A 14063-nucleotide genomic window follows, 5' to 3' on the forward strand; every position below is an offset into this window, starting at 1 on the left:
GGGTACTACAAAGGGGGGGACTACTACTATGGGGGCACTGCAAATGGGGGGACTACTACTACTACTGGGGCACTACAAAGGGGGGGGACTACTACTACTGGGGGCACTACAAAGGGGGGGACTACTACTACTGGGGGCACTGCAAATGGGGGGACTACTACTACTACTGGGGGGACTACTACTGGGGGCACTACTGGAGGCCTGCATAAGGTGTGTTCTCTCCTGTGGCACACGGGGGCACTGCATATGGGCACTACGACGGGGCTGCCCTAATCTTTATTTTTACCTTACATTAATCCCATATGGACCCGCCTCCCTGGAACACTGGAGGGGGGGGCGCCGTAGCACGCATATTCTTCGGACACACACGCTACTCCTCTGCCAGGGCCGTCTGCATGCATTTGCCCCCCAGGCTAAAAGTTGCCAGCCTGCCCCTGTATGTGAATCACTGAATTACACTATGAAAATGTACTCGCTTGTCTGAGCCCACATTAGATCAGGAATCTTGTTTGGGTCAATTTGGAAGTAACGTCAAGCTATTTGTGAAACCCTGTCAGCGCCGCAGGACTGAAGTGGTGATATTGTTTTATTGTTTTACTTATTTTGGTGTGTAAGGTAGCACTACTGCACCAAGGGGTCCTATTGGCAGCATATGAAGAGAGCACACGTCAGATTCACATGTTGCTATTTTGGGAATAAGTTGGCAAGTGTGCATAAATGGGACAGACTGCATTCAGTTAAACAGACGCCGCTGCCGGTCGTCATCCTCATCAGTTCACATTTTGCATTACGGGTTGAGCAGCAACATGTGATCCACTTCCAAATAGGTGCATACGCAGTTGTTTAGTGGTCAGGATGGAATGCATATTGCATGACCATGCCTTTACAGTACCTTGGCCGCATCGCCTCACCTCCTCCCATCTCAAATTTAGAGATAAGTGATGTATTTTGCTCTAGTTTGGAGGATAACCCTGTTTGGAAGTATTATATTGAATTTGGTAAAACACAGGCAGACAATTTAAGGACAGACAGAGGGCCCGATTCAGACCCGCTCGCGAGCGCATAGTGCTCGCAAGCGGTTCTATGGCCTGCAGTGCGCACGCGCGAGCCCCGTAGCGAGTTAATTTTCACTCGCTGAGGGACTCACTACAAAACGGGGCGGCTGTCGATTGTGATTGACAGCTCGCCCCATTTTGTAGGCATGCAGAGGGGTGGCTGGACAATCAAAGGCATTCCTGACGGAACGCCTGCGGTTTGTGGGCGGCCCTACTGACATCACCAGTGATGTCAGTAGTGAACTTCCTGGTCTATTAGAGCAAGAAGTTCACTGGGGCTTGCGGTTGACGAGACCCTACCACAAGGATCTCGTCGCAAGCCCGATGGTTGCGATAATCGCACAGCTGGAGGCCGGAGAAAAGAAAACCCATTCCGCCCTGATTCAGAGCGAGCGCTCGCATATAGCGAGTGCCTCTGAATCAGGGCCAGAGTCCACTACATTGTATCCAATGATGTAACCGCAAGGTTCACCTCAAGTAACCTTCCGGTTACATCATTGGATACAATGCAGCGGTTCCCACCATAGACTTCAATAGAGATTTCACACCATTGAAGTCTATGGAGGAGACAGGCTGACCGCGCATAGCCAATCAGGGGCCAGCTCCGATGGAGACGCCCGCTGATTGGCTAGCGGCTCCTGCAATGACTGGGCACACGTGGGCCCCAGTCATTCACGCAGAGGAAAGGTATGTGTTTTTTTGTTTTAACCCCTTGGATGCCTACAGAGGCCGAAGAGGGCAGGATAATCGCGTAGGAGAGGTGAGTATGTTTTTTTTTTTATTACAGGTACCCTATGGATTCCTACTGGAGAAGGGGACATGATGGCTTCAGGAATACTAGGTGAGTATGTGTTTCAGTGAGTGTGCATGTGTGTTTAAATAAAATTGTACTTTCACGGTGTGTCTTGTCTTTATTTTAATATTTCTTTTGCAGTGGAACTACAGGTACCAGCGGGCCCGTAATCCCGTGCATGCTGGCACTTATGGTTCGCCAAGTAGCAGCATGGGGAGGCTTGCTGGGACCTGTAGTTCCACAGCAAAAGACAATACTTACACTTTTATTTTACACAACACATTTACACTATAAACCCGGCACCCACCGGCGAGGGGTGCCGGGGATAGCCCCGGACTATCAGCCCAGGCCTGGGGTGCCGTGAAGAGTGGGACCCCTTTATTGGGGGGTCTCCACCTCCCCAGGGATTGCTGTCCTGGGCTGACTAGATATCAGGGGTAATGCTTCGGCTGGGGAACCCGGTGTAAGGGTTTCCCTGGCTGTGGCATTACTCCCCCGCTAGAAAGAGTCCACAGTGATGGTTATGAAAATTACAGGGGACCCCTACTCATTTTGTCCCGTGTTTTTCACAACAAGGACCAGATCAGAAAAGCCCTGTAAAGTACAGTGCCCCCCTACACATTTTGGCCCCTGTATTTTAAAAACCAGCACAGGCTGTACAGAGCCCGGTGCTGGTTATGTTTCTGGGGAGGGGGTGCACGTCATTATTTTTATATAAAAAAAGTATTTTCATATGTACACACAGAAACATGCATGTATCTCATAGATATGTGCTTGTTTCTGTGTTACTGTGACCTGTTCAGAATAAACTCGCTATCCTGAAGCTGGTCTGTTGTTTTTGCGAGTTCTCAGGCAGTAATATGTACGAGTGAAGCACTCGCTCTCTATTACATTGCCCGAGTTCTATCTAGAGAATAGGAAAATTATTACATTGCCTGAGTTCTATCTAAAGAATAGGAAAGCATCTGAATGCGAGATGTTTTTTGCAAGCTATAGTAAAGGCCGAAAAATGCGAGTTTTACTATATACGCACCCTATTACATTTGCGAATTAGTAAAAAATGCGAGTTTTACTATATACGCACCCTATTACATTTGCGAATTAGTAAAAAATGCGAGTTTTACTATATACGCACCCTATTACATTTGCGAATGAGTAAAAAATGCGAGTTCAGTGGGAAGGAAATGAGCAGGTCGCTGGCTCAGGAAGAGCCTTCCACTACATGTCGGATCTTATCAACCTTGTCTTTGAAGTAGGATGCAAGATCTTGGGGTACTGTTAGTAGCCGATGGGTTTGGTGTGGGAGGTTGTGAGAAGAGATTTGAATGTATAAAAAAGGCGCTTGGAGTTAGAAGCTCGAGCAGAGATGAGAGATTGGAAATATGTTTGTTTGGCATTGTCCTAAACCCTTGGATAGGAGTGGTAAATACTGTATCTCTTGTTCTAATGCACTAATAGATTATATTATACTTACTAATTTCCCCGCAGTAAATGGCTCCCCTTTCTGTCTGTTTGCTTGTTGCAGGTAAACCATTTGATAGCCACATTATACTGAACAGTGCAGTGTCCAATGTAATCTGCTCTATTATTTTTGGGAAAAGATTTGAGTATGATGACACAAAATTTAAAAAACTAAGCAGTGTGATGGAAGAAAACACTCGCCTGATTGTCGCACCAAAATTGATGGTAAGGACTATTTTTATAAATTCACTGTTATACTGTACTGTATGGAGGATTTCTAGAATTCATAAATTAGTCCAGATTTACTGTATGATTATTTGATCATTAATACATAATTTATTTAATGTAGTAGCATTTCCATTTAACAATGAATATATTAGAGCTTTTAAAATATTAAGTATAATATTGTAATATATACTTAATGGTACTCCCAATATATTAGAGCTGAAAATTTGCTTTTATTTGCTATTAACAGTTAAACATATGGGGTCCCAAACAATTAATAAATACATTTACAGTATGGGGCCTAAATGTTTAATTTATCATTGAGGTTAAGTAATAATAATAGAAAAATTTTACATTTTAATTATGTGGACAATATATTATCTAGTAACATTATGCGGTCAATATTATTTTTAAACTAAATAACGGGGCAAGTAATATTTTTATTTTAACTGGTGCCATTTACTTAATTAATTATGGTGACTCGGGCATGCTGCCACAAATGTGTAATATAATTGGTGCCTCTCTCATTAACTAATGTAGCCCCAATTATTATAAAAATATTATTGGTGCTTTAATGTCCGAGAATTAAATGAATTTCCCATTAATATTCAAAATAAAAAAAATATTTGTTTCAACAGGTGTATAATTACTACCCTCTTATTGGAACTCTTCTTGGTCTACATAAGCAAGTAGCGAAAAACATCCAAGAACAAAGTAATTTTGCTTTAGAGTGTATCAAGATGCGAAGATGCGAGTTTGATGAAAATGACATCACCGGATTCATTGATGCGTATCTTTTGAAGCAAAAGCAGGTAACTCTTATTCATGTTTTCCAACATTTTTACAAATCATTATCCCCCTAGAAATAGGAACAATCATTTACAACTGTGTACAAAGCACATATAGGGCCTGATTCAGAACCGCACGCAAATGACAATGTGTACGCAGATTGAGCGATTGTTAGTCACTGCGCACGTGCAGCGAGTGAAGATGGATTCACTTAAAAACTGAGTGACAGGTAGTCAGCGTTTGGGAGAGGTACTGGGGGATGGCTAGAGAAACGCAGGTGCGTCTGAAGCGTATAAACACTGTTTTCTGGGCGTGCATAAATTAGCTACTGCGTCCTTGCTTGCTGCAGGAGAGTCCTCTGCGTGTATGGAGGCCCGCTATGTCTGCGGCAGCTTAGACTTACTCAGAAGGCTGACGGCCGCCTGATATGCGTTCAGTTTTCCGATGCATCCGGTTTTGGGCGTCCATTAGAACTGGATGGCGGGTGAGTCATTAGCATATTTTCATAAATCCGATTAGTGATAGTTCGCAGCTGCAATGGCATTTTTTTCTGCGCATCTGAATCAGGCCCACACTGCAGTTCTGTACACAAGTAAAAGCATAAATAGGTATTACAGGACAAAGGGGTTCAGATTGTCACTTACATATTCTGAGTGGGGTAAGCAACGTTTTTGTCTATGCTATGCTATATAGGACTATAGAAAGTAACAGATCACCGTGCAAATAATAAATGAGACAGAGATATTAAGGATAGAGACGTATAACGTATGGACGTTTCCCATACAGTTCTTGGAAGTGGGACATTATAAAGTCATGTTGGGTTACTGTAAGGCATAAAGTCATGGTTAGAATTTAGGCAGAAGGTATATTTATATATTCTAAGACACAAGGGGTGATGTACTAAGCCTTGGAGAGAAAGTGGAAAGGAATAAAGTACCAACCAATCAGCTTCTAACTGTCATTTATCAGACACAGCCTGTAACATTACAGTTAGGAGCTGATTGGTTGGTACTTTTATCTCCCTCCACTTTATCTCTCTCCAAGGCTTTTCTGCCTCACAAACTGCATGTTCCTGTAAGTAGTAACACCAGAACGGTACCACCAACTACTTCATTCCTAACTGCATAACTAAACATATTGAAATCATTCATTGTTCTATTATATCCAGTAACCACCACCTGTATTTGCAGTAATTCTTCCAAGCAGGGTTGTACATAACATAACAGAGGCCCTATGGCAACACCTTGAGGGCTCCTACCACTGTAATCTACTCACACTAATTATAGCTTAGCCAATATGATTCAGATGTCTCAGTAATACAAACAGTGCTGCCTAAGAACTCAATATGCATCCAGACTTACCCACAAGATACATATTTTCATGTTTTGGGGTAACTATGGCTCCTGTCCAGTGGTGCTATTTACCTAGTGACTGCAGGGATGAATCCCCCCCCCCCCAGTAAAAATCCACCACAACCCTCAGTCTTCTACTCTGGGACTGCCAGTCTGGACTGCTGTTAGCAGAAAGCACATCCACTGGGAACCCACGTCTGTGTTGAGTATGCCAGTGCCTCCTGGCTTCTAGGGGCTGCAGCCGCTGCTGTGCCCAGAAGCCAGGATTTGTGCGTATTTCAGTTTTTCCCTTCCCGTTCCGTTAGATTGTTTGTGCATGCGCAATGGACCCCTCCACCCGAAATGAATAGCAGCTGGTCGGGCAGCCCCTGCTCCTCTCCCATAGAAGTAGCTTCTGTCATAGCTAGATTCACTCCACTAATGATGGAAATAGTGGTCAAGGGCTTCATCAGTGGTGCCTGCAGTATATAAATATTGTGGCTTATTTTACTCATATAGAGATGGGCATAGTAGTAAATGAATGTTGGGTTTTTGTTTTTGCTAATTATTTTTATTGAATACCAAGACAAAATACAGTTAGTACAGTGTATCACCTCAGTAAAACAGAAAGCATATACACTGAACCACAAACAGATCATCACAATCAATTAGTATTAAAAAAAAATAAATACACAAAACCAAAATATAAAATAAAATAGTACACGGAAAAGAAAAAAGGGGGTAAGAGAGGAAAAAAGAGAAAAACCTCCATACCAGGGAAATGAATAATAGGAAGAAAGAAAAATTCTAACATATAATAGTAGGGAGAAAGGTCTAAAACTGAAACTGTTTCTCATACTGATACAGGGAAGCGGCCTAGGTGGCAACCATTCTGGTATCTCATTTCTACACAGTGACTTATAGTGGTCAGATTCCTTATAAGTCATCCATGGTACCATATAGTCGTATCGTACAATCTTGGCAAGAGTTTGATAAGGGCAGTATAAGGTCATCCATAGACGGAATCGGTATGATTTAACGCCAGACGCATGGAATCCCGACACCAGCATCCCCGCAGCAGTGGAAATCCCGATCGTCCTCAGGTAAGTATTAGCTAACCTAATTCTACCCCCTAACCCTAACCTCCCCCCCAGTACCTAACCTTAATCCCCCCTCTAAGTGCCTAAACCTAACCCCCCCTTCCCCTCTGCCTAAACCTAAGTCCCCCGGGGCGGTGCCTAACCCTAACCTCCCCCCGGGGGTTCCTAACCCTAACCCCTCTTCCCCTACGCTAAACCTAACCTCCTGGGGAGGTGCCTAACCCTAAGTCCCCCCCGGGAACCCTAAACCTAACCCTCCCCCCCTGCGGCTATCCGCGCTCGGCGCCCGGCGTCCCTTCAGTCGGGATGCCGGGCGTCGGCATATCGACACCTGTCTTTAGACCCTTGCCGGGATATGACAGTCGGGAAGCTGGCAGTCGGAATTAGGTCCGTTGGCATCCCGACTGCATACCTCCATAGACATATAGTGATCTAAACAAGCACACCATTCAGTCATAGTGGGTATAGAAACAGATCTCCAGTGCACAAGGATAACCACCTTTGAGGCACTTAAGATATGTCTAAGTAGTGTCTATTTATACTGTGCCTGAGGTCTCCGAAGGAGATTTAGCAACCAAAAACTTAGGCATGTGGGCAAATCTTCCTGGAGAATAAGACTGGCTGTTTCTATCAACCTACTCCAGAAGGGCCGAAGCAGGGGACAATCCCACTTCTTTGATTCATGAAAAAAATGATAAAAAAATAGATAAATAAATAAAATTAGATTAAATTTGTACTGTTGCTAGACAAGAGATGTATATGATGTGATCAGAGATAATCTTTCGGAGAACGTACTCTGGAGGATAGCCCGGAGTCCCAGAGATACCGGAAGTTAGGTGCCTTCTAGACAATGACAAGGGCTGATAGAGAGTAATTATATCATGGTTTGTGTGTAGATACTTCTGCAAGAGATCTCAGGAACCATTATAAGCGAAGTCATCACTTGGGTGTTCAAGTAATAGTTGCAGCAATATAGGTAAATGTATCAGTTGTCTTAGTCGTCAATCCCCATAGAGGCTTTAGGAAGTCATCATGGGAGCCAAAATCCCAAGGGAAGCAATCGGGAAGCCGACTGCCTAAATACCGGCAGCCGGCTTCCCGACTGTCATATCCCGGCAAGGGTGAAATGCCGGGCGTCTAGATGTAGACGCCCGCATTTCCCCGACGCCGGGAGACCGGCGACCAGCATCCCGATCGTAGGGATGCTGGGCACTGCGAGTGGACAGCCGCGGGGGGGGGGGGAGGGTTAGGTTTAGGCTAGGGGGAGGGAGGGTTAGGGTTAGGCACCCTCGGGGGGGACTTAGGGTTAGGCACCCCCCCGGGGGACTTAGGTTTAGGCAGCGGGGAAGGGGGTGGTTAGGGTTAGGCACTTAGAGGGGGGATTAGGGTTAGGCACTTGGGGGGGAAGTTAGGGTTAGGCACCCCTAAGGAGGGTTAGGGGGGGTAGGTTAGGTTAGCACATACTTACCTATCCACGATTGGGATTCCAGCGCTGTTGGGCTTCCACTGCTTCTAACTCTGCTCTTGTCGGGCTGCCGCTGATGGGAATCATACCCATTCCAATCCCAACAGCATACTCATACTGTAAAGGGAATCACAATAGCATAAAGCACATAAATTTCCTGAAGGTGTGCAGTCCCGCATTGCTGCATTGTTTGATGTATGTGGGACTACACCGCTTCTGGAAATGTATGTGCTATTGTAATTCCCTTTACAGTACATCAATGAGTTGCAAAGTGTAGATCATGACATATTGCTTTGCAAGATCTCAATAAGATGTAATTAATGAAACGTACCACAGGAGGGAGCGCTTGCACTGTAAATATATTTAGTAATTGGAGTCAGGGCCGGACTGGCCATCTGGCACTTCTGGCAAATGCCAGAAGGGCCGATGGCCTGATGGGCCGGTCTAGCAGAGGCAGAGCGCGGGCTTACCGAGCTGGCAGCACCGCTTCCTGTGCGGTGCAAAGCACAGCGGGTTTGGTATGCGGCTGCGTTATGGCGTACTGACGTCATGACGCAGCTACGTCATGACATCACGAAGTGGCCAGCCCGGCAGCTGTATATGAAGTACGGTGGTGGCGTGGGGAACATGGGCGAGCAGCAGGATGCCATTAAGCTCCTGTGGGCTGGAGTGCCTGGACGGCACTACGCTGAGGTACAGTAGGAAAGTTATATGTGGCCGCGTCATGAAGTGATGACGCGGCCAGGTCAGAAGCGCGGAGGGGGTAATCTGGGAAAAATGGCAGAAGCTATTCTAAGAGACAACTCCTCTGTGCTGGTGTGCAGGGCAGCCCGGTATCGCCTCCCGAACAGCACTGTGTTTACATGGCCGCATGTGACGTCATGATGCTGCTGGCCCCGGAATGAAATGTGCGGCAGGGCGGGCGGAAAGAATCTGAGTAGATTTTTTGCTACCTTTTGACTTGCTGGCAGACGCCAGACATAGTGTGTGGCTGTGTGCATTAGTTCTAATCCCCTTGGTGTGGTGGGCTGCTCTGTGTAAAGTAGCAGTGAAGGTAATTAAAGATTATACACGAACATAAAATAATTTCATTGGAAATCAAAACACCCATTTTGGAGGGGCAACATAAAATCATTCTGACACCCTGTTCCCACCCGCCATCTCTCTGGTCGCGCAAGATCTGTGGCCGAAGACGGTCAGGGGCTGTGCAGCTTTATAGCAACAGACTGCTCGGCCCGTGTACCACGTGGAGGAGGAGGTGTAATGTGCATTGTTTTATCTTAAAGACCACACATTACACCTCCTCCTCCATGTGGTACAGCTATAAAGCACAGTCCCTGACTGTACGTGGCTGCTGCGCCAATTAAAGGTTTTGGGGGGGGGGGTGATCTATCTTCTTGCGCCCCATGTCCCGTCACCCATGTACCTATATAATAATTAATGTGCAAAAAGCATTGTTTCATAAATAGAGAATAATTTTATTTAAAGTGTACAGCATGTCTCTTTGAGGGCTGAGCAGCCTTTAAATCTGTCATTCTATGTTAAAATTAGGGGTGTGCACCGGCCACTTTTCGTGTTTTGGTTTTGGATCTGGATCTTTCTTCGTGTTTTGGATCTGGATTGGTTTTGCCAAAACCACCCTTCCGTGTTTTGGGTTCTGGGTTTTGTGTTTTGGATCTGTATTTTTTTGAAAAAAAGCATAAAAACAGCTAAAATCACAGAATGTGTGGGTTTTTCTGCTCCTATGCTATTATTAACCTCAATAACCTTAATTTCCACTCATTTCCAGTCTATTCTGAACACCTCACACCTCACAATAGTGTTTTTATGTCCAAAAGGTTGCACCGAGGTAGCTGGATGACTATGCTAAGAGATACGAGTGGGCGGCACAAACACGTGGTCCATCTAGGAGTGGCACTGCAGTGGCAGACAGGATGGCAGTTTGAAAAACTAGGCCCCAAACTATACATAATGCAAAGAAAAAAAAGAGGTGCAAGATGGAATTGTCCTTGGGCCCTCCCACCCACCCTTATGTTGTATAAACAGGACATGCACACTTTAACAAACCAAACATTTCAGCGCCAGGGTCTGCCACACGACTGTGGCTGAAATGATTGGTTCGTTTGGGCCCCCACAAAACAAGCTGGCAATTAATCTGTCCCTGCACAAACTGGCTCTATGGAGGCAAGATGTCGTCCTCATCCTCCTCATCCACCGATTCCTCACCCTCTTCAGTGTTGTGTACATCCTCATCCTCACAGAGTATTAATTCGTCCCCGCTGGAATCCACAACCACAGGTCCCTCTGTACGTTGTGGAGGCTGGTCTCCCTGGAAGAGTTGATAATTCATTTTATGAACATCATCTTCTCCACATTTTGTGGAAGCAACCTCCTACGCCTTTCGCTGACAAGGTTCCCGGCTGCACTAAACACTCTTTCGGAGTACACACTGGAGGGGGGGCAACTCAGGTAAAATAGAGCCAGTTTGTACAGGGACCTCCAAATTGCTTCTTTTTCCTGCCAGTACAGGTACGGACTGTCTGACATGCCTACTTGGATGCTGTCACCGATGTAATCCTTTAACAGACAGACGCACGCGTGTCGCTGCTGCTTTGAGGATGCAAGTGCGGCTACAGCCCACACAATTCACATAGACAGAAAAAAGAAGAAGAATATTTTTATTGTTTGTGTAGCACACTTTGAGGGTGTCACCACCCTTTAACAGACAGATGCACGCTTGTCGCTGCTGCTTTGAGGATGCAAGTGCAGCTACAGCCCACACAATTCACAAAGACAGAAAAAAAAGAAGAATATTTTTATTGTTTGTGTAGCACACTTTGAGGGTGTCACCACCCTTTAACAGACAGACGCACGCTTGTCGCTGCTGCTTTGAGGATGCAAGTGCGGCTACTTTGGGGGTTACAGCACCCTTTAACGGTCAAGCCAGCCGGACCTTTACTTATGACACAGGCGCACGCTTGGCACTACTTTGTTGATGCACGTGCGGCTACTGCGCACACACAATTCACAAACACAGAAAATTTTTTTTTTTTTGGTTTGGACTGGAGTGTACTTTGGGGGTTACAGCACCCTTTAATGGTCAAGCCAGCCGGCCCTTTACTTCTGACACAGGCGCACGCTTGACACTACTTTGTTGATGCACGTGCGGCTACTGCGCACACAATTCACAAACACAGAAAATAATTTTTTTTTTGATTTGGACTGGAGTGTACTTTGGGGGTTACAGCACCCTTTAGCAGTCAAGCCAGCCGGCCCTTTACTTATGACACAGGCGCACGCTTGGCACTACTTTGTTGATGCACGTGCGGCTACTGCGCACACAATTCACAAACACAGAAAATAATTTTGTTTTTGGTTTGGACTGGAGTGTACTGTGGGGGTTACAGCACCCTTTAACGGTCAAGCCAGCCGGCCCTTTACTTATGACACAGGCGCACGCTTGGCACTACTTTGTTGATGCACGTGCGGCTACTGCGCACACAATTCACAAACACAGAAAATTATTTTTTTTTTGGTTTGGACTGGAGTGTACTTTGGGGGTTACAGCACCCTTTAACGGTCAAGCCAGCCGGCCCTTTACTTATGACACAGGCGCACGCTTGGCACTACTTTGTTGATGCACGTGCGGCTACTGCGCACACAATTCACAAACACAGAAAATATTTTTTTTTATTATTTGGACTGGAGTGTACTTTGGGGGTTACAGCACCCTTTAACGGTCAAGCCAGCCGGCCCTTTACTTATGACACAGGCGCAGGCGTGGCACTACTTTGTTGATGCACGTGCGGCTACTGCGCACACAATTCACAAACACAGAAAATAATTTTTTTTTGGTTTGGACTGGAGTGTACTTTGGGGGTTACAGCACCCTTTAACGGTCAAGCCAGCCGGCCCTTTACTTATGACACAGGCGCACGCTTGGCACTACTTTGTTGATGCACGTGCGGCTACTGCGCACACAATTCACAAACACAGAAAATATATATTTTTTTGATTTGGACTGGAGTGTACTTTGGGGGTTACAGCACCCTTTAACGGTCAAGCCAGCCGGCCCTTTACTTATGACACAGGCGCACGCTTGGCACTACTTTGTTGATGCACGTGCGGCTACTGCGCATACAATTCACAAACACAGAAAAATAATTTTTTTTTTGGTTTGGACTGGAGTGTACTTTGGGGGTTACAGCACCCTTTAATGGTCAAGCCAGCCGGCCCTTTACTTATGACACAGGCGCACGCTTGGCACTACTTTGTTGATGCACGTGCGGCTACTGTGCACACAATTCACAAACACACAAAAAATATAATTTTTTTAGCACTTGGGGGGAGCACCCCTGATGGACAGAGCACCCCCTGGACAACACTACAGCACCCCTTTAGGACTGGGACACTGCACAGGACTTTGGAGTGGACACAGCCCCTATGGAGAACTGACTGCACAACACAGTCCAGCCAGCCCCTATGGACTTTGAAGTAGTGGACACAGCCCCTATTAACAACAGCAGCACAGCACAACACAGCCAGCCCCTATGGACTTTGAAGTAGTGGACAACAGCAGCACAGCGCAGCACAGCACAGCACAACACTACTCTGCACTACACTACACTACACAGCCCAGCCAGCCCTAACTCCCACCCTCCCTCTTCACTGTCCACAGCCGAGTGAGAAAATGGCGCCGACGCGGGTACCTTATATAGGATCCAAAACCCGCGAGACTCGGAAGGCGGGATGATGACGTTTTGCCTCGATTTCAGATCCGAGTAAGGTGGGAAAAGTCGAGCCTGACTCGGATCTGCCTCGGATCGGGGGGGCTCGGATTTCAGAAATCCGAACCCGCTCACCCCTAGTTAAAATAAGTTGAATTAGTAACTCGCTAACTAAGGGGCCCATTTATCATTAAATATTTATGGCTTATTCCCTGAAAACGCCTGTTCTTTAGGAGAAAGCACAAATGTTTACCATTTGCTGAATGTATCAGAAGTACTGCATTAGATATCCCGGGTACCTGCTGCGATCCCTCTACTCCCATCTACGGCCCCAACCCCCTATGGGCTACACTTCACACACATGCCTGTGGTTCACTGCTTGCAAGACTTCATTTAGTGTTATAGCTTAGCTCTCCTATCAACACAATGTATTGTCTGGTGGACTCATAAAATCTTAATCTTCATATATAGGGAACGATTCAATCCATTGCGATGTGAATAGCGCCTGGATGATGGTCCTGGAGCTATTCAATTCTCTGTGATTCTTAAGTTGACTAAAGGATTTCTTCTCACACTCCCCTGTGGGTTCGAGAAGAATTCTGACCAAAGTGCCGGCCGCAAAGCTGTTTTCCAGCTTAGCGCTGTGCTAACAGTTTGGCAGCAAGCACTTTAGTAAGAGAATTCTGGTTCTCTCAGCTAAACGCACTGCTTAAGTTGCGAGAAACAGCATTCTATGATTTAAGTGCTTCTAGTCGGACTTAACATCGTGGTGAATTGAATAGTTCCAAGACCGACATTCCAGCGATATTCACATCGCAGTTAATTGAATCACCCCTGTTGTGTTGTTGTGCCCCTTGACAGCGAGACCACACTTGTTTTTTTGGCGCGTGCCTACGCCGCGTGCTTTATGTGCTTCCGTTGTGGATGGGGGCACCAAGGCTCTTTATGTACACAGGGAACCAACAGGTATAATTACGGCTCTGCTTTGGTGTGCACAAATGTGTCATCCTCTGCGTTTAGCACCCCTGCCTTAAAAAATTCCTACAGTGATCATTATATAATCCTCTACATTTGCTAAGCCAGGGCTTGGTCAATTGGGAAAATGCCTTTCCTTGTC

The 14063-nt window shown here is 46.0% G+C and overlaps 1 protein-coding gene across 4 annotated transcripts in view; it reads left to right on the forward strand.

Annotated features, from left to right (window-relative positions):
- The window catches only part of LOC148539009 (cytochrome P450 2K1-like), a 112902-nt gene that overhangs the window by 73143 nt on the left and 25696 nt on the right, over positions 1 to 14063 (forward strand). For all 4 annotated transcript variants that reach the window (XM_088451989.1, XM_088451992.1, XM_088451991.1 and 1 more), the window contains 2 exons: positions 3374 to 3534; positions 4173 to 4346. In XM_088451989.1, the coding sequence (XP_088308115.1) occupies positions 3374 to 3534; positions 4173 to 4346 (335 nt within the window). The remainder of the gene's footprint in view (positions 1 to 3373; positions 3535 to 4172; positions 4347 to 14063) is intronic.

This window comes from Taudactylus pleione, unplaced genomic scaffold (assembly GCF_031769625.1).
Source record: "Taudactylus pleione unplaced genomic scaffold, aTauple2 ptg000032l, whole genome shotgun sequence".
NCBI classification, from domain to species: domain Eukaryota; kingdom Metazoa; phylum Chordata; class Amphibia; order Anura; family Myobatrachidae; genus Taudactylus; species Taudactylus pleione.